The 27,162-nt window shown below is 41.5% G+C and overlaps 1 protein-coding gene across 2 annotated transcripts; it reads right to left on the reverse strand.

Moving 5' to 3' along the window:
• Positions 1-859: 859 nt before the first annotated feature.
• On the reverse strand, positions 860-27,065 carry syt12 (synaptotagmin XII). Of its 2 annotated transcripts, XM_036147290.1 has the most exons (9): positions 26,644-27,065; positions 15,241-15,461; positions 15,081-15,142; positions 14,373-14,566; positions 12,379-12,765; positions 6,284-6,499; positions 3,904-4,024; positions 3,284-3,417; positions 860-2,583 (listed from the first exon to the last, which is right to left on the reverse strand). In XM_036147290.1, the coding sequence occupies exons 3-9, from the start codon at positions 15,124-15,126 to the stop codon at positions 2,410-2,412; spliced, it is 1,272 nt and encodes a 423-aa protein (XP_036003183.1). In that variant the 5' UTR covers positions 15,127-15,142; positions 15,241-15,461; positions 26,644-27,065; the 3' UTR covers positions 860-2,409. The 2 variants fall into 2 exon arrangements, with proteins under 2 accessions (XP_036003183.1, XP_012724356.1); XM_012868902.3 differs by lacking the exon at positions 15,241-15,461 and having other exon boundaries at positions 15,081-15,141.
• Between the last annotated feature and the right edge of the window lie 97 nt (positions 27,066-27,162).

A 27,162-nucleotide genomic window follows, 5' to 3' on the forward strand; every position in this document is an offset into this window, starting at 1 on the left:
AGATAGATAGATAGATAGATAGATAGATAGATAGATAGATAGATAGATAGATAGATAGATAGATAGATAGATAGATAGATAGATAGATAGATAGATAGATAGATAGATAGATAGATAGATAGATAGATAGATAGATAGATAGATAGATAGATAGATAGATAGATAGATAGATAGATAGATAGATAGATAGATAGACAGACAGACAGACAGATAACTGTGGGCTCCATTGCTTTTCCTTGTTTACTATATATCCCACTTCCTGTCACGTGGTTTTGTTATTGTAAATATACACAAAATCACTTATTTTACTAACAAATAGATCAAAAACAAAGTGTAAAACACAGAAATACAATTGAATAAGCCAACAGGGCTTGATAATTTATTGGAAAACCTTTACATAAACACATATAGAGCTAATGGCGTAGAAATTTGTCATAACGTCATAGTATGTGACGAGGCCCCTTTAAACAATGGGATAGGGAAAAAGTCTGAAAATACTAATATTTATCCTACTTCATTTTTTGCAATACTCATCCACATTTGGAGAATGTCTAAATCTGTAGAACTTTTCTGCATTGCGTAGAAACTCTGTCTAGAACTGGAAATATATCAATAAGTTCCCTCAGGGAAATGTGAACATGTGCACGGCTATAAACAAATGTCATTTGACTATCTTTTATGGTGGAGGATCACAGGATCAAAATCTTTGTAGTTTTGCTGTGTATTTCTAATTTCTCAACACCAGAACCAAAAAGACTTAAAACTCTGCACTAAGTTATGTATGAATCTTTTTCCATGTTTCAAACCAGATAAGGAAATCTAAAACAGTTTCAAAACAGAGTTCAAATCACCAAACCTATTCTTATTGAATTGCTTTTTTATTTGAAACAGCATTCACGCTATACACTGTATTCTTGAGGCACATTCACATCAAGGGCCGAGGAACTTCATGCATGGCCGAATGAAGGCTACAGCTTTGTTGAATGCAAACTGTGACAATGAATGACAATATTGCTTCATTATTTGGCACAGAGGAAATGTATTTTTTTTTTAAATATATTTCCACAAGTGTGTTATTTTTGGACTGATTTGCAAAGTGAGGAGTAAAATGCAGTTCTACTTGGAAAAAAAATGACAAGTTATGCTTGGGGCTGTTTATGCGTTAAGGGTTAATTCTCTACACAGTTGAAAGTTACAATACAATACAATTGCGCAATTTTCCAGAGAATTTCTCAGATAGATAAAAAGCCACCTTGACATTCCGAGACTCTAGTCACACTGTTCTCATTTTAGCTACGCTGCCAAGTGTCGCCAAAGACGGCTAAACTGCATCTGACGAGAGCAAACCATCAAATATAAAACCTCAAAGTGTTTTCTATAACATAAAATGAACTCATATAAAAGGTTAGTACACTTTGCATCAGAAGCTCAATTTCCAGAGGTGTTTCTTTTATAGCTAACTGGTTAGTAATGACATATGGTAATATTTTTCTGAATGAGTTTAACATGTTTTAATGGACTAGGAACAAACTTCATTCGAATCACAGAATCTAGAAGAAAAAATGGCAATGTGGAGAGAGAGTTACGAAGTTAAATCTGCTTATTGCATTAAAAAGAGCATGACGTTAATATTTGGCCACCCTGAAACAACTGCTACAGATTACAATTATTTCACCTGGATAAAAGTACCTGGATATTTTTCAAATGTACAACAGATACTAAAAAAAAAAAAAAAAAAAAATCAGTCTCACTCTTAACAAGACACACAAGCAAATTTGATACAGCTCGAAACCCACGATGTAAATAAATAATAAACCAATAAGGCGCAATCAATGAAAAACGATTGGTTTTCCTGAAAAAGGAGCGACATCAGGCCTGGGCCCGGTCGGTCGTTCTCAACACAGCTAAGAGAGGCTACAACCAGAGTAGGCACCATGCAAGTACAGGGAATTTTCTTACCTAAAGCCTCGACCTAAACCGTAAAGAGAAACTTTTCTTCCAGAGTTGTGGGAGAGAGGGAAAAAAAAGGTTTACATGTACATGTCACCTCTTGTCGTTAATAGAGAAAAAAAGTTTGGTTTCGAACCAATTAACGCGAAAGTCAAGGAAGCAAGAATCCAGTTTATAATAAAGCTGACTGAATACCACAGGTTAGAAGTCTATAACTAAAGAAATGAAACATATAATATAAAATCAAATGTAGCTTTTTTTTCTGACTCATACCCACCTCTTCAAGATGTGGTTTTAATTTCAGTATGGTACCAATAAAACCGCTCACAAATCTAAAATCTAACTATAACATTATAACAGATCCTAATACGGCACCAAACAAGAGTCCGAAAGAACACGACGAGGAATTTCCACGGGGAAGGTAAGGGTGTGCACATGTGCCGGAAAGGGGGGGCGGGGCTAGATCCTGCGTAGCGGATGCCACATGGACACGGGCTTCCTCAGAGTGGCCAGCATCTGGTTCCAGTGGGTGATGCCCATCCCGCTGGCCTCAGGGCCGATGATCACATGGCCGAGGTTTTCGCCCCGCCCGTCGTCAGTGGCCTCTGCCACTGTGACCCTGAGGGAGAGCTCCTGCAAACACAGCAGCACGGTTTCATAAACAGGCTCTTGATGATTTTATCGCTTCTAATATTTTGATCTCAGCATCCCATTAGCCTACTCTGTGAGAGCAGAAGTAGTTTTAGGTGGTAGAGGTCCAATTTATGGAATGTACTGATATCTAATCAAACAGAAAAAAACTATACGGAGGAAAATTAAATCCTTTCTATTCAGTTTGGATGAAAAAAACAAAACTAAAGCACTTCTCCCACTGTTATATTTGCCCTCTCTGGCCTTCAGTAGTACAATGGCCGTTTAATGTAATGCAGGGGCAAAGTGGGTAATTAATGTGTTATTAAAACTATTATAATAAAAAGCTATTCTTTTTAAACTCTATTTTCACTCTTGGCTTTGGCAAATGCAAATTATGTGGTATTTTTATTTTATTTTATTTAAACAGTATACATTTCTGTCTTCAGTTTATTGTACTTAAAAAAAGAGAATGTGCTTAAATGCTCATTATCTCTTTTGCATGAATGCAGCAGACACAGGAAGATAAAACCGAGACGATAAATTTGGAGCTTTAAACACAGAACAATACAAGAAGACCTGGAAATTGTGAAGGCAACACATTTTTTTCTTTGCTGTTGCAACGTGCTTGCCAGTGGTGGTCGCTCATTAAAAAGCTTCCTATTCTGCTTTTTTTGCCCTTTCTCCAAGTCTGAAACGTCACCTGCAGGACGGCGGACGGCACGGAGAAGATCATGGCTTCGTTGAAGATCGGGTTCGTGTCATCTCGCTTCGTGGAGGTTTTCTTCTTGCTGATCTTTCTGCCATCTTGCAGGAGATACACTTTGACAAACGGATCTGGTGGTGGAGAAGCAGAGAACCGCATTACAGCAGCTCCTCGCGCTTTTCTAAAACCCAGCCCTCCCTTTTATTTTGCTGAGCACGCAAATAAATTTCTCATGGAGCGGACAGATTTAGTGCGGCATACATTAGCTCAGTAAATAAAAGTATGTGACCGTTATCAGTGGGATGTTAGTGTGGCAAGGCACTCATCGCTCATCTGTTCAATTCAATCTTATTTATATAGCGCCAATTCATAACACATGTCATCTAAAGGCACTTTACGAAGTCAATTCAATCAAATCAAATAAATTGGTTAAAAAGGTTGCCTATCGAAGGAAACCCATCAGATTGCATCAAGTAAGTAAGCAGATAATAAAGAATATATAATGTAATGAGCAAAACCTCGGGGTTTGCACTCATAGTTGTTGGTACATATGGACAAGAGAAATAAAGTCCCACAGACCAACAAAACACAAGATGTTCAATTCAACCTCAGCTCACCTGCTGTGTTCTTCTCATTGGTCCAAATCAGATTCTTGCACTTTGCCACGACCACAGTGAGGCGCTCTGCTGTTGGTAAATAGCTGAGAGACAGCAATATCTCCCCCACTGCATCCACAGCCTGTGGCGTCAAACACACAAAGATTAGATGACCCCACATGTGTCAGTCTGGGGATGTTCAGACAGAGAGGAGGTTTCAGAACACGGCAGCAAGGCTTGTGAAATAAAGCGGTTGCTGAATGGGAAACTTTGAACGCTTTAATAAAAACATTTAAGGGATTGAGATAGCAAACTGAAGATTTACCATTCAATATTTTTTATTCAGTTATAAATATAACTATAGAAATTAAGATCTAAAAAAATTGCTATATAGTTATTTAACAATTTAGTTCAATGTTTATTATATTATTTATAGACCTGCTGACGAGGCCTTGTTGGAGCTACGATTTACATGTAAAGCTTGGAACTCCACACTACTCCAGACATTTTGAATTGAGAATGCTTCTTTTTGGGAAGCGAAATGTCTTCAGCTTCAGAATAGAAGTCCAGTTGTTTTATTTTTTTTAACCTTTTTCATGACCTGGATGACAGAGAATCTTCACCAACAAAACCCACTGAGTCTGAAAGATGTCGGCTGGGTGGCCAAAGAGCGGGTTTTCACAGATATAGGATTTTAAACCAGATACAGCATCTACAAGCACTGCTTTAAAAGACACACAGCCATTTTCTTCCTGTGTGACATTAAATCAGACTAATTTATTTTTCTTTTAGGACAGTATTTCCAAAAATGATTTTCATCTGCCAAATAAAAGAGATTTTTTTTTAACTTTCTTTAATTTCAGAAGTTTGCATACACTAAGACAACAATGCATTTAAGCAGTTTGGAAAACCCAGATGAGGAAGTGAGGAGGTTTTTAAGCTTCTAAAAGGTACATTTAAAGCATTTAAGCTAATTGGAGGCTCATTTGTGGATGCATTTTAAAGCAACAATTCAAAGACACGGCTTCCTTCGTGAACATTATGGGGCACCTGAAGGCACAAGGTCCTTGTGTTCACACAACTACATGCAAGTATAAACTTCACAATAATGTACAAACATGATACTGTCCGGGAAAGAGACAGATTCTGTGTCCAAAATGACCAATCACAGAACAAAAGCTAAAGACGTGGTAAAGATACTGTCTTAATCTGGTAGGGGAGAGTCTTGTAAGAACGTGATCTGAAGAGCCACTCAGACAGGAAGAAGCCATTACTCCAAAAGCAACATCAGAAGCCGGATTACAGTTTGGAAATGTACTCATGGACAAAGTTCTCAATCTTCAGAGACACGTCTTCTGTTCTGATAACACTAAAGTTCAAGGATTTGGCCATAGTCATCATCATTACATTGGGATGTAAAAGGACACCGTCCCAGCTAGGATGTGTGGAGATAGCAGCATCATGTTGTGTGATTGCTTTTGTGTTGAAGTGAGTGGTGTCCTTCACAGTAGAGATGGCATTGATAGGAAGGGGCATTATGCAGAAATATATTGAATAAACTACTCAACATCATCCAGGAAATTGAGCTTGCATACAAATGGATCTTTGAGAGGGACAATGAGTCTAACCATGCAAATCAGTCACAAAGTGGCTTTCGTAGGATGGAATTAATATTTTGGAGTGGCGATCACAAAGCCCTGAATTCAGTGAGCAAGGCAGCCCACAAGCTTTACTCAGCTACACCAGTCCTGTAAGAGGAAATGGGGCAAAATTACCATTGTCAGAATCTTAATGAAGGGTAACGGAATATTTGACCCATACAGTTAACAAGAAATCCAGGAAATCTATGGAAATATTTGAATTTGAAGAACATCTTTTTTTAAACAATCTCTTATTATTCTATCAGTTAGCAACAGACTTCTTTTTTTAAATTCTAATTGTCTTGAAGTGGAAATGTTTGTGCTTATTTAAAGTTGGACAGTGAGGGAAAAAAAGTTGGTCTCATTACCTAAAAGTACCCAAAATTAAGGTTTTATTTTTTTGTTTAGTAAGATTTATGACTTTGCTCTTAAAATCTCATTTAAATCATAAAACAACAAGCCCTGGATTGCGCTCAATGTGCTCAAAGTTTGTTGAAGCTGACCTATAGTTCTGCTTAATGACCAGCAGGGGGACTAAAACACCAGCTCGTGTTGTCCCTAAATATTACAAAGTAAACAGTAAACGCTCTAATTATATTTTTAAACTTCAAATCAGCTTCTAGTTGAAAAGCTGTACTTTCTTTGTTCTGTTCTGTTTTTTTCTTTTTCTTTTCTTGTTTTTTTATTATTTTTTTTTTTGCAGCGGCAGCAGTCTTTCCCACCTTATGGCCTATAAGTGCAACACATAACTCCTAACGGACCTTATTGACGTCCTGAAGGTAGAGCCAGGCGTTGAATGGTCTGATGGTCAGGTCCAGGTCTGACAGCTTCAGATCTGCCAGGCCTGCACTGATGTTCCTTTCATCTGCATCGATGCCGAAAGCGGCGAAGCGCAGGCTGTACTCATCGAGGGCGGACGGGTCCATGGGGACGGAGAAACGCTCATCAAAGATGACGGTGAAGGCGTTCGTCTGGACCTGTGGGAACGAGATCAAGAGAGGCGGAGATGCAACGTTTTAGAGATTAACTGAACGCAACGCAGATCGAGAGAAATGACCGATAAACATCTGTATCAAAGCCTATTGATAAACTAAGTACACCCCATGATTAAATAATTTGTAGAAGCAACTTTAGCAGTGAGAATGAAGTCCTGGTTTTCTGTATTTCTGTTCCTAATGTTGCTCCAGTGCATTGAGGTTTGTAGACCTAAGGTCCCACCACAGCATTTGTAATCAGGTTGAGGGCTACATCTTGAAGGATTTAATTTTCTGCCAATCTGTTGAAGATCTGCTGCCGGGTTTGGGATTGTTGTCCCATTGATGAAGCGGTTTTGGTCAAGCCTCAGCTGTCAGAGAGTTGGCCTCACATTTATCTCAATAATACTCTGGTAGGAAGAAGAGCTTGTGGTTGACTTAATAATTGCACGTTGCATTAACACGAGAACCAGATACGAGGCTCACGGTAACTCTAGAGGAGCCGCAGAGCTCCCTAGCTCAAGTGGAAGAATCTTTTCACCAGACACACCAGTCCTGATGTAAACAGGTGGTGGCAGCATCCTGCTGTGGGGATCCTTTCTTTCAGCGTGTACAGGGGAGCTGGTCTGAGTTGAAGGGGAAATGAATGGAGTTACGGACAGGTTTATCTGGAAGAAAACATCCCCCACATGGCGTTCACTTTCCAGCAGAACAACGAACCTATACATTCACCCAGAGCTGCAAAGGAATAGTTTAGATCAAAGCATATCAATGTGTGAGAGAGGCCGCGTCAAAACCTTAAATCCAACTGAGAATCTGTGGCGAGACCTGAAAATTAATGTTCACAGATGCTCTCCAGCCGATCGGACAGAGAAAAACTTTCAGTGTCTAGATGTGTAAACTTGGTGGATACCAGGGATGCAAGTTATCGATTAATGAGTTCATCTAAAGTTGATTGATCTTATCGATCGACTAAAGATTAACTGCTAAGCGGCTATTTTCTTTAAAAGCTGAGTTTTCTCTTGTATCAAGAGGGGTTTTCCATGACATTTCTCTTTTACAATATGCTGAATTTAAAAACAGGCACATTATTATATTTTAACAGTTTAAATACGGGCCGAATAAACAGACATTGTTTTTTCCTCACACGTAAATAAATTCAGATATACAGTAGTTATAAATACCAACAAAACAGCAACCTATTAGGTTACTGAAAAATAAACAATGAGATGAATAAAACAAACATGAAACACTTATAATCCTCATGAAAGATAATGTAATAATCCCGCATATGGACTCCATTTGGACCGTTTCACGTTCCTGTTCTAGCGTAGCTCTGCCATGATTGTTTCTCTTACAGCTACTTCGGTCTGGCTCATCTTCTGGATAACAGACATAGCACAACACTGGGAGGCCCGTCTAGCGGACGTTATCAGCTAATCGGATGGAGCAAACTCTATTTTTAATAATCGAAAGGTAGTTCTACAAAGCATAGATAGGCTGGATTATTTCTCAGTTGGTATAACAATAAATAAACAATTGCAAACCATGTAGGCCTATATTTTGCCTTCTACTTTACAACGATGCACTACTTTGTGCCGATCTATAAATTCACCATAAAATACATTGAGGTGAAAAGTTCTCGCAGAAAAGTTCAAGGAGTGTGAATACTTTTGTAAAACACCTTAGACTGATGGCGTTTCATTTGGTTCAGAACAGAGAATACTTAAGAATGATTAACAGATTCACCAATCAAAGCTAACACAATAATCTTTATCTAAAACCATTGGAAACGTTTTTTTTGTTTTTTTTTTAGCAATGCTGTTTATAAATGTGTGTAACTTTTGCTGTTCCCCAGCTTGGTGTTCCCCAGTTGCTGTCAGAAAAGACACATGAAGAAGTATCCATGGTCACCTGGTGGCCCTGATAAGTAAAAACAAGTCGCAGCGCCATAAAGGAGATAAAAATTCAGAGCACAGGGTCATCACGTACACTTGGGAGGCATTAGATCAACCACCTGAACGTCCTCATAGCTACCAAATATCTGAAAAAAAGAAAAGGAAGGAGAAGAAGAAGAAGGAGTTATGTGTTTGCCAGCCTCTCCTCCATGCACAATATGAGGCTTGAATCTCAGGAGACGACCACGGCGCCGGGCTTGTGCGTGGATCACGAGGCGATGAATAGAGAAAGCATGTGTGAACACGTGTAAGTGTGAGTTAGAGCAGAAAGAAAACGATTATTACCGGTGCAAACAAAGGCAAGAAGCCAGGGCGGCAGATATAAAGGAATAATGAGACGAGAAAAAAGGGAAACAAAAGACAGGATCGTAGAGGGAGGCGGAGGAAGGCAGATGGGGGAGAAAAAAAAAAAAACAATAGCGACGGGAAAGAGACGTCACACAGTAGAATAAGCAGAAACAAGCCCGCTTGACCACCAGGGTGCATTAAGCCGATGTCAGGTTCCCCTTCCACAGCCTGTCGACGCCGCTTACATCAGCGGCTGCCGCCATCATTACAGCAGGATGGATACTTTGAAACAAAGCAAAAGGGCTGATGAGCCTGTGTATCCAACATGTCAGCCTGAAGAAACGGAGCCACACAGCAGAGAGATGACTCACAGCCAGCCGGGACTGAGAGGAGGAAGTTCTGGCAGCGAGGATGCGGGAGCAGAAGGCAGGTGGCAGGTGGAGCAGATGGAGGAGCGCAGCCGCTTTCCTTCATTTTACATCAGAAGGCGTTTAGGAAAATTAGCTGTGAAATTTATAACAGCCAAGAATGAGAAGAGGGACTTTAATAGGTAGTTGGTCCAAAAGGTGAACTATTACCAGCTAAAGATAAACTACTCTTAACTGAAGACAGTTCCTGGAATACAAATGATTGAAATTGAGCACAAGAAACAGCCTAATAACAGCCAAGGTGAGAGAAACTTGAACAATTTCAGGGCCAAATCTGATCTACGCAGAAAGGTTTAGTCATATTGAAATCTCTAATTAGACACTTCTGATCCCATCATCATCATCAATCCTTATGAGGACCTAAGATGATGGCGACACAGGCTTCAAGTTACATGAGAAAATCTGCTGGTGACCAAAGCAAGCTTTTTTTCTTCCTTTTTTTGAGGTTGGAATCTCAAAAATCGTATTGTTTTCCAATCAATGCACGCAGCGCAGCATTAACAGGTAACTCTTGGGTGTGGAAGTTGTTACTGAATGAAGTTTTTTATTTGCGTTGGTGTTGGAAAATTACCTCAGGTGTAATAAGCAAGTTAAAAGCAACCTGCATTCTCAATGGAGAATACGGTTTCTGCAGCCTGTTTATGTGTACCTTCAGACTGTCTTTGTTTTAATATAATAAATTCAATATTTAGTAGCAAACTTTCTCTTAAAGGAAGCAATGCAGCTTCTGCTTCCAATATGTAGAGTTAATGATCACTCCCAGCAGGAAAGGCTGCAATTAAATGTTTTAAATAGCTACTGGTAAATATAGTTCATCACAAGTAATCCTAATCAGTTTAAATCTGAATCTGTAGGTCAAAACGTGCTAATTGCAAACAGAAAAAGGGTCTTCCCCTGCGGTAGGTGCATCTGTGGTTGCAGACTGAGACTGAGAGAGCTGAGCGGCAGTCTTTTATCTGTCCATCGTGACAGTAAAACGATGTGAAATCCACCGTCCTGACTGCAGCTCCCAAGAGAGCAGCTAGTGTAGCAAATGAGACAGGCTGCTTTGTCGGACGGGTGGAGGCGGCATGACCGAGCTCCTGGTCCCGCCGGACGGATCACTGTCACAGTGGAAATTCAGTCGAGGCTCTAATCTGAAGCCGGTTTCCAGAGAGTCCAGAGAGTCCAGACTGTCCTCTCGGTGCGAGACAGTGAGATGGTCTCAGTTCCCCCGGTGAAGAATTACACATTCATCTTTGGCACTTGGCTCTTAAATCCAAAGGGGATGTCAAAAATGCTAATGACGCATTCAAATGACCCTTTGATTCTATTTCATTCTCCAGTTTTGGTGCTATACAGGCAGCCCAAAATCTACTTTTCAAAACAAAAAATAAAGTACTCTCAACCTTCTGGAGTTATGCTTTGATAGAGTTAGTGTCACCATCACTTCAAAGCTTCATCATTTCTAAAGCTTGTGCACATAACCTTGCTTATTATCCACCAACGTTACACCCACCAAAGCTAAAACTCAGCACAACTGCTGAGGGTTGGTATCTAGATAACAAGTTAGAGTGTTTGGTCATGTCTCACTAATCGAAGGAACCATGAAATGATTTAGTGCGTCAGGTTTTGTCTGATATTAAATTTATGTGGGTATCATTTCTAGGTACAAATTATCTTCAAAACCTTTCTATGTCAGAGGTGTTAACAGTATGTTATAGCTGCACACAATTAACAGGAAACACTAATTAATAACAAACAAATAATAACTTAAGTATCTGTTATTAGCACAGGGATGACCCCCAGAGCCTCCCATCATTAGAACATAAAGATGTAAGTCTTAATAAGTCTTCCCAAACTTTTCAGTCTGCGGCCCCCAAGACACCGGTGCCAGAGACTGGTGCCCCCCTTTGGTGTGTAATTTTCTTGTACAGCTTTATTCTCATAATTTACACATTAAAAAAATCATATTAGGGAAATTGTAGATTAAAGAAATAGGTTATTGGCCATGTGGGAGTAAATTTCCACAAAAAAAATAAAAATCATTTAGGATTCATTTCCTGTATCACTGAAGAAGAATAAAATCTGATGTCCTCCGATATCGAAGTGTTGTAAATATTCAAGAGACAATCTATAATTTTCCACGATGAAAAGGCATCCAAAACAAGGATATTCCCCCACATGGTGGGTCCCGACCCCCACTTTGGGAACTCCTGCTGTAGCCTATACCAGACAGCTATAGACTACAGCAGGGGTTTGTAGTACATATGTAAAACCAGTGCGTGAGGGAAATAAGGACATTGTGAAGTGCCTCCATCTCTTACAGTCTGTGTGCGTTAGGATGAAGGATGTAAAATCCAGGGTTCGGGTGTGTCAGGACAACAGCACCTGCTTTTCTACCTCTTCAGTAGTTCTTTTCTGTTTTTGTTGTATATTGTTAAGGTTAGTAATACGGTGTGTTATTTGAGTGTGTGCAGTGAGAATAAGAAACGAAGGAATGCGATGGCGTTTAAAATGTGAATGTTTGGTGTTTTTTAAAAAGATTCATTAAAATGTCGTTGCATCTCTGAATCTTTGAGCTTTACATTTCGCATTAACTCATTGTCCAGTTTTGTAGTTTTAAATTAGCTAATTAGAGTCAATGCCCGATACGCAGTGTATGAGTGCTCAAATAATTATTAGCTAAATTAATCTAGGTCAGTGTCGTTCAGTTGGAGCCCCTCCAATGAATTATCATGCTGAGGTGAGTTATTCTTTATCAGTGCAGACAGAGTTTCTGCATAGTGTAGCAAGAGCTCAAGCGATGTTATTACTCAGGACTGCAAAGCAATAATACTTATGTCACAGAATGTATTGACCTTTTAAAAACACGTGCAGCAGCAAAGCGTAGCTGGTAATCAAATAACATGTAATACAGTATGAGGGAGTTATGCATAGGTCAATGAAAATGTCCGGTTTTCATCGTTTGTCACATTTTCATCTCTATAAGCACTTCTTCCAATCGGTTAGGTTTCAGTTTCTCTCTTTTGTAAAGTGAAATAGCATCAATAGCATCTTGCGTGATAATTTCTGCTTTTTTTTAGCTATGTATGAGCATAGACTTGCTTTAAAGGTGAACTATAAAGCAACTCACAGGAACACAATATGTTTTTAGTAACCCAAAAAAGAGTAACCCTAACTTTGTCACTGATGAGATCAAAATGTAAGAAGACAGAAGGTTCCTTACCCTTGTGACCCCCACGTTAAACTCCTCTGGACCCAACGACACTCTGATGAAGCAACCAGGGAAGTCCCCTTCCTCCTTCTCCAGCAAGTCTTTTCCCTGGTGCAGGGTGATATGAAGCAGCTGCCGAGAGGCATCGAACTCCAAGGTCACTTCTAGCTGGCCGACCGTGAAGTCATGGCCAAAGTTGTTTGCGATGGAGGAAATGGAGCTGAGCGAGTCGGTGGAGATGGAGCGGTTGAGCTGGGCCATGCCTGTTGGGTCAAGCTCCCTGCTCATCAGCTCCAGGTGGCCCAGCTCCCTGAATGCATCGGGGGTGTCGCCCAGGGCCAGGCTGGGTTTACGACTGGAGGTGGTGGAGGTGCGCCGGTGGTTGTTGGCTGCCACTCTCTTCCAGGAGGAAAAGAAAAGGAAATAATCATCATGAAACCCAAGCAAAATTTAAAAGATCCTGTCTAAAAGAAATCCTGAAAGGTAACCAAAATGGGTGTTATTGTAAAGGGTTAATATTTATCTAACAGCATTTCATTGGTTCAGGGTCTTTTAGCTTTTGGTGTCTTCTGGTCCCTAATGATAATCTGTGTCCTTTAAACATTTTATATTATTGAATATGTTCACTTTATTCTCTTATTATCAAAGCTACAATCTGGTCATAATCAAGAAATTTTTAAGCATCAGTGTCCCTGATAAAACTCAACTCTTGGTACCAGTTCCTGGTGGTCTGTATGTGAGTTTAATGTATGCGATTTTCAAAATTCAGCAACCATTTTGTGAGCGAGCGTGGCTTGCAACATTGTCCGTGCATGTCATTTTGTTGATCTGGTAATCCTCCTTTACAAACCAAGGTGTTTTTACCCTTCATATTGCTATTTACAGTGTAAAAGAGGGGGTGCCCAGCGGACCAAGGAACGAGCGGAGAGTGAGGGATGACAAGGTCTGGGGCTATTAGAACAAGCTAAATAAATGCTTAATAAAGCAACCAAATGCTAAAACAATAAACTCGATAGAAAGATCGCAAAACTCATTATACCAACTCCAACTCTCTACGGAGGCACATATGAGACCGGGCCATTTTTATACCCCACAGCAGTAGAGCCGCTGACGTCAGTTTTTCTGGATGACGTCACAATATCTTTTGAGCTAAGAGCAACACTCATTCGAAAACTCACACACACGGTCTTTCAGGATTTAAAAAAATGCGCAGTAATTTGTCAAATGTAATGACCGGGACACGTAGACAGCACCATAAAACATAGGTGTATACAGTTTATTAGCAAGAAAAAGTCGATTTGGAGGATGAGTTACCCTTTAATGAAGACTAGTTCTATGTGTTGAATCTTATATATTATTAGATGCAAAAGGCTGCCCAGCAGAAACTCCAGTAGGAACAAAGTGTATTCTTTGTCCAAAACAAAAATAATGGTTTCTGCAGTATTCAGTACGTCGCTGGTGAGTTAAGCAGGAAACAGTTACAATGGAGACCATGTGATATTGACGAAATGCAGTTTGATATATTACTGCGCTTTAAAGCTGCTGATTTTTCAACTATAGATTCTGCATTGAATCAAATGAACTGGTAGACTGGGATTTATCAACGAATACCCATTCTTAGGATTGGTGTCAGGGGCAAAAAAAAAAAAAAACATCCTGATTGGGACATTGCTTCTACGTTTAAAATTAAACAAGTGACTAGCCAGAAAACACCAGCCGCTTGAAGGCTGAGGGGCTGAGTTTGACCGTGTCAGCTGGCTCTGTGGGTAGTGGTTAGTCGCCTTGCAATCAGACGGCTGTGGGTTTTAGTCCAGCTACCACTTGCCACATTGTCAATGTGCCCCTGGGCAAGGCACTTTACCCCCAAGCCGCCTACCGCATTTCGGTGGGTAAATGTGACTCTAGTGTAAAGCATTTTGAAAGGTTGCTGTGACTGGGAAGCACTATAGGTTTAGTCCATTTAGCAGCTAAGTAGCTACTTTCAGTGAAGCTTAAACAAATGTTACCTTTTGTCTGACTTCTGAGAAAGATGTTCCATATTTTTCTTGCAGATATCTGTAGTCAAAATTGGGGAAGGGTGAAGGGGCGGGGAAGGTTCCAGATTTCCACAGCTTCCAGATGTTTAGTCCAGCTGCACAAAGCAGCACAAAGAAGCCCACCAGGTAAATGCCCACCTCCCAGCCTGGTGGGTTGCGCACCACTGAAACACACAGAAAAAAACAACATCATCGAAGATGCTCCGGTCTTTTACCTACAAAAAGCATCAGAACTGGCGACAACTAATGATTGGCGGTGGAAAAGAGAGCCTGAAAGAGTTTCTTCATCGAGATCCACAGTTTCAGGTTCTGCCTCTGAGCAGAGAGAGTGGGCGACTTTAGGAGACAGCCAGGAGACATAAAGTCGAAATAAATCAAATATTTGGAGGTAAATATCCAACAAGCTTTGGCAGGCTAATTAAAAGGGCGCTTCAAATTAAAGGCAATAGCGTGTCTATGATCGAACAGAGACAGCGTATAGCGTGCGTAGGAGGACAAATGAAGCCAGAGGTTACTGAGACATCTGTGTCAGACAGGAAAAAGCTTGATCCTTTTTTTCCTGATCTCTCACATGCAGCAAATAATATATCTGGGACAAATCCCAGATATATCATTTGCACACAGATTTATTCATGCACAAAAATACAGGAAGTCATATATCATGCAGTATCTACTCACCGCTTAAATGGTAGCCGGTTAAATCCTCACTTTCTGCCGAGGACATGGTGTCTCACCCAACCTGCAGGATCACACCCGACCGAAAATCTGATGAATAAAGATGCTTACCATAGCTTAACTGCAAAAGTTGAATTTGAACAACAGAACCGGGCTATTCGTCATCAGTTGTACTGGAAACTTGATAAACTGACTCCCCTTCACAACCTGTCGATCTATATCGCTTCGCTTCCCTCTGAATAGCTGTTAAAGTGTCAGAGGACACAGGAGAGAAACGCCGTGAGAGCCTAACGCCTTCTGACATCCGTCGCCAGTTCGAGACGGAGGAGCAGGCAGTGTGCGAGCACAGCAACATGGACCCAGCAAGCCACTGAAACAAAACAGCTAAAAGTAGAGATGCACAGAGAAAGTGGCTTGTGACCGGATTCAGAACATTGTTAGCCCCATTGGGCCTGATTGGTGACCACAGGTTGGAAACTTAACACATACGCTACATTGGATTTATTTATGGATTTATCACTTACAGCACTCCATATTCAGCTGATTTGTTATTTTGAAAATGAGTTGCAGTCTTCTGTTTCTCTTTTTCTCACCGGGCTTTTCGTTACGCCTCTGCTCTGTTTACTACCTGCTTTCCTGTTGTTGGTGTTTTAGAGTTTGCTTGTCTCCTTTTGGCTGGAACCTTGCTTTTTCCTAGTGTTGGACTGTGTTCTGATTCTGGTCTCACACTTTGGTTCTCTTCTCATCGCTGCACTGCATGAGATAATTACCCACCCCAGTTCCCATTGTGCAATCACTGGTTATTGTATTGGTTTCTGGTCTTTTTCAGCTCTTTCTAAGATTTTCCTGTCAAAGTGAGTCCAGCTCAGTCCGGCTCCTATTTTCTTCTGAAGTGTTCCAGTCCTGATTTCCTAATTCTGGTTTCTACTCTGTTTTAGAGTATGTTATATATTTTGCTTAATTTTTTCAGCGTAGACTGTTTATTTTCATCTGCCTGCCTCATTTCTACGCATGACAAAATAATATCGACTCTGGCTAACTCTAGGATTATTTGTGTGCTTTTACCCAGGGAATGGGGGAGTGTTTGAGTTGAACAACACACTATCCATACTTCTTAAACGTGTCTTTTAAATCCTCTTTTCCTTTATTGGACCATATTGAGAGGAACAACAATTTATTTCAATTATGAAAGGACTGTGAAATATACCACTGCATTCTTTAATGCTTTTTACTGTTATTGACTTTGGCACAACATCTGATAGCAGCCTTACTTTTACCTTGGATGCAACAGACCCATACCGTACTTGTTGTGCACACATGTTGCTCCGGTTATTTCTTATGTAGCATGAAGTCTTGTTAACTACTATCCTTTTTGTCAAAAAGCACTAAGGAACGGTTTTTCCGCATCACTATCTTCAATGCAAAAGTGAACAGCTATAAAAAAAAAGATGCTTGCTCGCCTGTGTGTGACTCATTCTGGCACTCCTCCCTCCTCCCTGTTTGCTGTGGTCTCCTCATAGCTCAGCGGCCTGGGGGAAACGGGAGCATTACACTAATGATATAGAGGAAAAACCGGGGGAGGCCTACAGGGTGTGTGTACGTGTGTTGCTGTTTTTATCAAACGCTTTGGAGAACACAACACATTCGGGCCGGTTAAAGTGGCCGTTGTAGCGCAAGGGCCCGCTGACGTGCTCCTGATGTGCCTTTAGGTAAGCAAAGGGAATCTCTACCAGAGAGGGACTCTCCCCCCATGTGTCTGCTCAGCATGGTTCACATCAGCTCACCTGGGTTAACGCTTGTGGATTCAGGAGGACTGGAAGGAGATTTACAGATAAAGTGGAGGACCCTATCAAGAACAGAAAGGGAGAAAAAAGGCCCAGCGGTTGCAGATTGATTAGCATATGTTCTATTCTCAGTATTGGACTTGGGATGAGTCCAAAATAATATTTGGAAAGTTTGGATCCTCCTAAGGGGGTCTCTGAAGTTTGAGAAGCACTGCTACTTGCCAACTTGGCTCTGTTACTACCTACCTCTCCAAAATGAAGCCATAAATGGAGATGCTCCAACACGTCTTTTCAAGGTGACATAACTTTGAAACAAACAATGATAACAAGCTACAAGAGTCAGCATGTGTGTCAACAGCCCACTGGCAACTACAAGCAGATTACACGGCTACTGAGAGAAAAAATAGAAAATAAATTCTATTTTGTGTAATGAATACTTTTAGCATGGTAACATTGTTAAATACATTTAGCTGGCACTACAATACTTTTTGTTCAGTGTAGTGTGTTTTAAATGTCCGACTATACTACTATATATTTTTTACTTTTAGCAGTATAAGAACAAGTCTATTGAGTAAAAGTCGGTTGTTCCAAATTCAATTCTTGTATTGCCAAAATGCAGGGCAGAAAGTTCAGCTTCAGTATCATCTGACCAGAGATCATTCTTCATTTTCGGCTGTTCTTTTTATGGTTCTCTTTATTTCTCAAGTTCCTTAAGAATGCACATTTAGGCATACATTTTTGTTAGACGGTACGCAATCCTCGCCATCAGAACATCCACCCCTTTCACCTCACGCTCTAGGTATCGCTGTAGATGACAGCTCATCGAGACAAGGCTGCAGAAATAAAGGGGTACATTTGATTCACGGCCTATATAAAGCCTGCAAGAAATTACTTAAAATGATTTTCTTATTCACAGCAGAGATTTTGCATGTTATGTTACACATGTCAAAGGTAAAAAGGACCCTCCAGCTAAACAAAACACAGAATCCAGTGTATAAAATTGTTAATGATGAGATGAGAGGTTAGATGGGGAGAGAAGAAGCCACTGATGAGATGGATAATGGAAAACAAAGTAGGTGATTGTTGTTGAAGAAACAAAGAACGGTGCGTCTGTCTGAAAGAGGAGTAAGGAACACTGCGAGTGGGAGGCGCAGACGGAGAACAGGCCTTTCAGATGCTCTCTCGCCACTCTCCCGCTCGCTTCCCCGACAACCTGATCAATCAATTTGGCTTTTAATCTCGCCCAATGATATCATAATCAAATTAACTGCCTCGCTGCCATCACACTACGCCGCAGTCCATGTTCAGCCAGCCCAGCGATGCGTCTTTTTCCTGCACCCATTGTCCCCCCAACCACAGGTTTTCTCTGTTTCCAAAGCCGGCAGCGCTTTGATTGTCTAGCTAAGCTTATTTGGTGCACGGCTTAAGGAAAAGAAACGCCCACTGGCACAGGTTTTTAAATGTCAGCGTTGGCAACAAGAAGGAAAAATGTGCACACGGCAGCGGGACGCCCCAATCACTCAGATAAAACAATAAATCCGCCGCTCAGAGCCTTGGATAATTCAACCATCATTCTTCAGTTGTTTCTTCAATTTTTACTCCGAATTGGCAACACATTCCTGCGATTTCTTTATGATGGGCTTGATCACCAGTTCCAGAGAATGACTATGGAACTGGAGCAGAATCATTATTGGTTAATCCAGGATCATTACTAACTAATCCCATTTGAGAGCAACCTTCTCAAATAGTTAAGTCCGTCTTTATGATTATGTATCCCAGTTGTCACTCTGTGCACAATTTCGGGCGTTGCTCCGTCCTAGATTTCCGGGGAGGAGCGATCTGCCATGACACGTTTCAGACTGGTATAACCAAGTCAGGTTCGTGTGGGAGATGTTGCTTCAATATTTCCAAACCATTTTCTTTTCCTCATGATACCATCTATTTAAAGAAGTGCACCTCCACAACATGATGCGTTGAATTCTTCCTCTCTGAGTGGCCTTTCAGCTCCTTTGGGTCCAGGCCTCGTTGGATTGTGGTTGACGGCCCTCTCTTACCAGCTTAACCCATCGTCTTCAAAAGGTCTTTTACTTTTGTTCTATGGCGGGAGCACACATACATCTGTCATAAACGACTACCATCTCAGAGACACAGAGCACATCTCCCTTCTGAGGAGTAGATTGGCTGGACCTTTGTCCAGCCATCCAGGCTGTTTCTACTTGCATATAGTTGTATCTACAGATGAGCACGGCAGGATCATGGATTTGGGATCTCTAACCAAGGATGAATCATTATTGTTGAGCTCCAAATTTCCCTCCCTGATATCTTGTATGATTTTTGTTGATTAACCAATGGGTTAAAGCTAGATTTGCCAATTTTTCCTGGAAGTCTCCTCAAGTCTATTTTTGTATAACTGCATATGCGCAAGACTGTCTTATGAGCTTTTCTGCTCGTTAAAGGGATTGCGTGAAAAAAAAAGTCTCCCAAATTCACTCTGGTCTTATTTATTTCTACTGAGGTCTTCCTCTTCTTCTCATAAACTTGTACGAGGTTTGCTTATTGTGAGTCTCAGCCATGTTCAAAGTATACGGTGAGACCAGCGGAGCTACAATGAACGGCTAACACCGAAGCTAACCGCTAAGCTAACTGGATACATAAACACTAGAAGTGCGCATGTGCAGCCAGTAAGCAGAAATTAACAAGGAACGTGCACACACACTGGCATAACGTGAGCGTGTCAGAATGATTGGCATGTGGGACAATCAATAGATAAGGTGATCCCCCAGGAAGTTTAGGGACAGAGGGGGTGAGAGCAATAACAAAACTCTGACCAATCACCACTCTTCGGTTGAAAAGCAGTGATTGGTCAGAATTTTTAATTGCCTGCAGCTCCCAGGCTCCAGATTGTTTTTTTTTAACCTCCTTTTTCTGAATACATAATGTATTGACAATTTTCAGGATAGAAGGACCATTTTACCCAGTATAACAAAAATGTGCTTCTGAACAGGATTACCAACTATAGCTTTAACAAGCACACCAGTTAAACTCTGACAAACACTTAAAAGCCAGTTTTGGGGTAGAGAGGACTAGCCTCGTGAGACCATCCTGATCTCGCGAGCTTTCAAGGTTTCACTCGCAGATCAGTCTGGCTACCCTCCGTTGAAGAAAATTTGGAGCCGTTCACCAAACGAACGTCCAATCAGCGTTGGCTTTGAGGCGGGTTGAGGTGTGACGCAACGGGAAGTGCGACAGTTCAGTCTAAAGAACATGGCGGCTTCAGCCGATGAAACTAGCGTTAGCGTGGCTATCGAGCAAGTTTTATCGGAATTACAGAGTATTTCTTTGCTGAGCTAACGAGCCTTTACCTGCAGCAGCAAGAGTAGCTTGACTTGTGGTTGTGTTTTCGTCGTCGCTCGTAACAGAGCGACGATGAATCTGATTGGTTTATTTGGCCCGTCTATCACCAACATAGGCCAATCAGCTAACCAGTATTTTCGCCCCTTCCCAAAATTACTTCAACGGAAGGTTTCCAGATGGATATGCGGAGCAAATCTATCTGGCGGAGTCAGGTAAAGAGAGGACCATAACAACACAATATATTTGTCTGGCAGAGTATATTATATATATATATATATATATATATATATATATATATATATATATATATATATATATATATATATATATATATATATATATATATGTCTACAAACCAAATCATATCATACAGCATGAAGGAAGCATCATCTGTCTGATTCTCACACGTGTTTATATGAGCTCCATGGAAATGACAGTTTAAAGTTTTAAGATGTTGGAGCCCATCATCTGGGTACCATCAAAGCTTCGGGATTTTACGGCAATCCATCTATTACAGGCCTTTAATGCAGGAGGAACCAGAAGGACAGAAAGTAAGAGTTTTCTCTTAACAGGTGTTTTAACTGTCCCTGAGAGTTATTCTTTGCCTTTTACATCCCCTACATCTGCCCTCCTGTTCAGAGAAATGTACAGGATGTAACGACCCCATTTCTCCTTAGCCCAATTAAAGAGCTTTAACAGATGTGTAAAGCTAACGGTGAACATAAATCTCATCTGAGCCTGTGCAAACACACTTAAAGTGAACACCTGAACATAAACCAGATCCCAACCTTCTTCAATAGAAACATAACTTTGACTTCAGGCTTTGATTTTATTGGTGAACCTGATATCTGTCCCCACTGCGTGCAGCAAGCTCAAAATGTAGACAGTTGTCACTTGCAAGTGTATAAAACTTGTTGTTTAAAGCTGAGCAGATTACCAGCACCTATCATTGCTCGGACCTCCATCTTTAAGTAAAAGGTCAAAGAAAAATAAATGAGAAAAATGTAGCTGATGGATAAAAGGATGGTAAAGATGCAACAAGTCCACTTCATCAACATCTGCTCACATCTGTGCAGACGGTCTCTTCTGGTGCCTATTTACATTACAGAAGTACTTAACATGTCTCCGGAGTGTGTATTAATTTAGCTCGGTTGAAAAGAATCACATTCAGTATTTCCTCTCAGACTGGCACAGAGATGCTTTCAGTGTATTTTGTGACATCTTTATGAGGAAAATTGCCTCGGATTTCAGCCTAAATCACATTAAAGAGCAGAGAGTACAAAAACTCCGCACTGGGGCGTGAAGCTCTGCAAACATAATTACACAAATGCTTGGCTGAATAACTCCAGAATCGGGTTCATCGTGGTTTCAATTGAATTTATTTATTTACATAGCACCAACTCACAACATATCATCTCAAGGCACCCCACAAAGTCAAATTCAATAATATTTCACTCATACTAATTAGTTCCATTGTAACTCATGGTCTGGGAAATTAAATTAGAGTCTTCATTCAGACTAAATGAACCTTTCCACATTTTGTCGTGTTACGATCTCCAGCTTCTCAAAGAGTGCGTAGCCACAGGGGACAGTTGACATTGTGTTGTTGACTTTGCAGCAACCCCTCATACAGAGGATACATGTAGTGACGGTGGAGAGGAAAACTCTCCTTTAAGAGGAAGAAAGAACAACTTCTATGCGTGTTATTGGGTTTTTATCTGGTAGACCAATGCAAAGAAGTGCATAATTGTAATGCTGAAATAAATAGTTTTCAAGGACCCCAAAATAAATATTTGACAAATTTAGTGCATTCAACCCCCTCTACTCTGATTCCTCTAAATAAAATCCAGTTTAACCAATTGCCTTCAGAAGGTACCTAATCAAAAAAAAAGTGTTATCTCTTATCTCAGAAAAATATCTAGTCGTTTCACGAAGGCCCTAGGCTACGTTCACACTGCAGCCTGAAGTGACCCAATTCCGTTTTTTTTTTGCCCATATGCAACCTGGATCTGATCTTTTCATGACAGTCTGAACAACACAGATCGTATTTTTTCAAATGCGACCCAAGTCACTTGGATATGTGGTCCTGAATCCAATACGTATCTGATCTTTTCAAATGTGACCTGTGTCTGTACGGCCGGGTCGCATTTATCCGACCTGTACGTCATCAGATACTCGACAAACGTCACTATTCTGCATCCTGCTATGTAGAAGCGGGAAGAAAAACGACACCCATAGCGGACTACAATGAGGAGAGCAGTCAGTCGAGAAAAAGCTCCGGTTAGAAAAGAGATTAAAGATCGCAAAATGCGCGCCAGCATTACTTCCATGTTTACTTCCGCAAACACTGAGCACGCTTGCGACGTATGACTTCATCGCCTCCTCAACTGCACCTGTGGGACGCTTAAGTTGTATGAATCAATGTCAGAGTTCTATTTGTTATAACATAGCAAATTAATGCTTTTAATCAATGAAAATTATTTTTTTCTCAAAAATTTACAACTTTTCGACATCAGAAAAGTTGTAAAGTTAAAAATTAATTTTAACATTTCTCCACTTATTGTTGAAGTGTACTCCTCTGTGGCAAATAGTTAATTTTCTTTAATCCACAATGGCCATAATACAAATGTTCTTTTTTTTCTTTTGAAAAAATTCACAGTTGTTTGCACAACCGTTTCAAAGTGGTGACATTACTAATAATTTGTTGCTGATTTGCTAAAATGACTTTCCTTATTTGTGAAATTGATACTGATTTGCAAGATGCTCAAAAGTCCTCTTTTTAACACAGGGGGAAGACTGAGCTGTTTTGTAACAGTGTCCGTAAAATTACTCATTTATTCTAGCAATTTTATGACTTTATTCTCATAATTTCCAAAAAGAGTATTAACTTGTCCGAGTTAAAGTGCAGACCAAAATGGTGAACCTGTGGCCAGAAATCATTTCATAGATTTTTCACTTAGACTCAGATTGGTAAAATGGCATCAAAGCAAAATTGATAAATCAAGTGTCAACGTGTTGCCCCCAATCACACTAACAAATTGAAGCTACCACTTATGAGATTAACAACCTTACAATTAGGCTAATACACGACAGAGAAAGCACCTAGTGCTGCAAAAACGTTTGTAAGAGCTGACCTAATGCTTTGGAAAGAAGTCCGCTCATATTAGGTAATGGCAAAGCGGGCCAGATTTCTCACAAAGGGTAAAATCTGGGAGCCCCTAACGCTCCGCAGTTTGATAACTGCACTCAGGATGCCCAATGTGACTTTTAAACCTCCCATCTGCATCTTTATTAGCACATTTTCAAACACTTTCAGCTTTGAAGCGAGCTGATATATCTCAGTTTCTTCTGCTCTGGAAATATTAGCTGTGATACATCAAGACCAAAGCCACCAGCTGGGAAAGACCAGTCTCATTATGTGGATGGGCTTAACGCGTTTCTGAGGACTCGCAAAGTCTCACATCTTCAGTTTTCATCTAAGTGCTTCCCTGATGTAATAATACTTCCAACGCGTTCATGGCAGGAGGGTGTGTGAGTGCGCGCATGAGGGAGAGAGAGAGAGAGACGGGGGGAGCGTACGTGTTAAAGCAACGGCCCAGATGATTGCGAGTGCTGGCGGAGCAATTGAATTCTGAGCGGGTCGTATTTCAGGAGAGTGAAGGAGCAGCGACACCCACTCCTTCGCCCTGGAACAGATTCAGCACCGACCGCCCGGCACCACACACCGGCCCAAAAACCCCTGAACTTCTGGGAGGATGAGAAGCACGCACCAACACACCTCAGCGTGCGGTACTGTTGCCGGTACAAGGTGTGCACTCCACAAATTGGGCTATTTTTAAAGAAAGCGGCGAGAAAGCCTTGTTTCGCACATGTCAGGGAAAACAGTGCGAGTGCAGGAAAAATGTGCTCTGGTCAGATGCAGCAACAGTAGAACCTATTTTGGACCTGCAGACAAAACAAACGCCATCTCCAAGGTGAAAGATGGTGTAGCAAAAATGTCAGAGGAAGTTTCCAAGGCAACAGTCCAAGGGAAATTAACGGAAAGTTGCAGAAATGAACAAGACTTTACAGAAACAAAGCTGAAGTAGCGATGAGTAGATTTTAAATACAACAAGGAAAATCTGCATTTTGGGAGCAGAATCTTCACCAAAAGAACCCCATTTCATGCATGTAAGGCTGTACATCTAAGCTTTTCCTCGATCACACGTAGCATACTGCTTTCTGCAGTAATGCTGAGGCCACCAGTTCAATTCTGCATTTTTCCAACTCATAAACAGATGATCTCTAAAACCCCTGGAAGTGACTTTTTTAATCCTAGAACACAATTAACAACACATTTGAGTCTGCCGATCACACACAGTGAAGAACATGTTGGTGTTATCATTGGGTAATATATATTTGAGGTATGGTATTTATGTAATCAAATATAGGGTGGCATTTGAAAAACTTGTTTGTTTGCATGTGGTAAAGTTTATTTTGACTAATTAAAATGGCCCGGTCAAAGTCCAAATCAAAACCAAACTGAGAAGCTTTGGCTTAAAAACCGATGTTCACAAGGTGCTCGGCACCCGATCCCAAAGAGGCCAAATATTTCAGTCTATTGATGTGCAAAAAAAGATTAACTGTAATTGCCACGAAATGTGGTTCCAGAAAGGCATCGACTTAGGCGAGCTAAACCTGAAGGCATGCCACACTTTTCTGATTTTCTGTTTGTCTGTCCTGAAGTTTGCGGTTTAACAGGATAAAATGTAAAAAGGTTCAATCTGTAGGGATGCTTTAGCATGACCGTGTGACCATTCAGAGGGCGCCAAGAACCCACCGGACGCCTCCGAAACAAAACGGGTGGAAGCGTTTAACCGCATGATGGGGTGTTTGTAGAGTGCTCAAAATGAGAAACATGAGCAGCATCTTTTTCACCACCATGCACACACTGATTCCCAGCATCGACCCAGGAGACTACAGCGGGGTGTACATGTGAGCTGCAGGTTGCATAATGTTGAACTGTCAGCATTTTACTCTCTTTCTAGATTGCTCCAGTTGAATGGGGATTCAGAGCATTTCCAAATGAAAAGACCAAGAAGATGCATTGAGGTTCATGGGCGAAACCTGGATCAGTCATTAAAACCCAGAGTGACAGCCTCCGTCAGTGGCTGCTCCTCTGGTTGTCATTTGGGCTCCTAAGAAGAAAAGGCTGGTGGAAGAGGATTAAAAGCAGAATCAGAACAGAGTTCTGAGCCCGCAGGTGTAGGTTCCTTAACGTGCGTTCTGGTCAGACTCCCTGGACTCAGGAGAGCGCCGTCAACAAGTATTCATACCTCCAGAACCTTTCACATTTAGTCTCGTTACAACCACACGTTTGGATGGATTTTATCAATATGTTCTGGGTTAGCCCAACACCGAGTAAAAAGAGGAGGAAAAAAATATTTGTTTTTGAAGTTTTTTCTGTTACAAATAACTCAAAGGTGTGGGGGTGATTTATTCTCTCTAGAGTCATCATTAGAAGAAGAGCGTGTGGACAGAAAATTTGTGAATTTCTCTTGCCAAAGCTTTTAAATTGAATTTATGTCTGGACTTTGACTAGGCCGTTCTGACACATGATCACCAACACATCAAAAAAAAAAAAAGAAAAAAAAAGAAAGAATAAAAAAAAAGGGGGGGGGGGTCTTGCCTTCCAGGGTCACCCTGTATTTACTCCACTCCATCTTCCCATCCACTCAGACCAGCTTCCCTGTCCCAGTGTCCCTCATGAGGAAACGCATTAGCACAGCATGATGCTGCCACCACCATGTGTCCCAAACATAACCGTTCCTCTGCACAACTTTCTCCCTGACCTTTCTGCTGCACTCCTTGGTCTTCTTGCTGTTTGTTTACCAATTTTCTCCAGCCAACTTGTGAGACCTTTCCAGGGAGGACCGGATTCATACTGAGAGACTAAATCAAACCGACCAAAATGTAGCTGAGGAAGCAGCAGGTTGCGCTGGGGGTGCAGCCCACTCGCCTGGACTAAAGCTGTTCCGAACCATGTGTCCATCCTTGCACATCTGACCACCTGCACCAACTTCCTTCAGATGGAGTTGAGCCACAGGATGCTGCACACTCACCCCCCCCCCCCCCCCCCCCCCCTCCCCTCCCCTGCCGCTTCCTACCCTGCTGCGCCTCAGCATCTGGAAACATCAGTCCGCCCTCCCAACCACCTGTACCCTGTAGTAAAAGCCAGAACAACTGGAGCTGGCACGCAAGAGCCCGAGTGAGGCAAAAAAAAAAAAAAAAAAGAGGGAAAAAAAGCGCCGTCCCGTTTCAGGAGATGCGTTCAGGGCCATAGTAAATGCTTCGCACGCTTGGAGATAATCCCATCTATGTCAACAAAAGCGCCAGACGAAAGGAAAGACGCAGGCAACTGTGCGTGTGCGTGTGTCAGATGAGCTTACCCGGGATTTTCTTTTGGTGCAGTAGAGAGGAGGGGGAGGAGGAGGAGGAGAGAAACTCCACCGCTCTCCCGTCTTCAGGCGCCTCTCTCCATCCAGCGACTCCGGTGGCGTTCTTGTTTATTTGCCCCCCGGGGGGTAGGAGGAGGAGGAGGAGGAGGTAGAGAAACAGCGTTCACTCCTCTTCTTTATCAGCGCATCGGCATGAGGAGGAGGAGGAGGAGGAGGAAGAGGAGGAGGCCCTGGGTATCTTCCAATAAACTCAGAGGTCCGCTCCTGCTGCCTGATGCATTTCCCTGCTGCAGCTCAGCCCAGATCTGCACAAGCAAAGTCCCACCCCCTGCAGCGCAACCTGAACCGGCCGGGCTGCACGGAACCGAGTCCACCGCCTCCTGCTGCTGCTGCTGCCGCTGAGAGAGAGAGAGAGAGAGAGAGAGAGAGAGAGAGAGAGAGAGAGAGAGAGAGAGAGAGAGAGAGAGAGAGAGAGAGAGAGAGAGAGAGAGCTACCTGCTTCTCTACACA

The sequence above is a fragment of the Fundulus heteroclitus genome, chromosome 2 (genome assembly GCF_011125445.2).
Source record: "Fundulus heteroclitus isolate FHET01 chromosome 2, MU-UCD_Fhet_4.1, whole genome shotgun sequence".
In the NCBI taxonomy this organism is placed as follows: Eukaryota; Metazoa; Chordata; class Actinopteri; order Cyprinodontiformes; family Fundulidae; genus Fundulus; species Fundulus heteroclitus.

Excerpts from the sequence above, each read along its gene's own strand:
- syt12 (XM_012868902.3), bottom strand. The coding sequence starts at position 15,126 with ATGTCCTCGGCAGAAAGTGAGGATTTAACCGGCTACCATTTAAGCG. Across the intron at positions 14,567-15,080 it reads AACCGGCTACCATTTAAGCG|TGGTGCGCAACCCACCAGGC; the intron begins GTGAGTAGATAC and ends TGTGTGTTTCAG. Across the intron at positions 12,766-14,372 it reads TCTCAGAAGTCAGACAAAAG|AGAGTGGCAGCCAACAACCA; the intron begins GTAACATTTGTT and ends TCCTCCTGGAAG.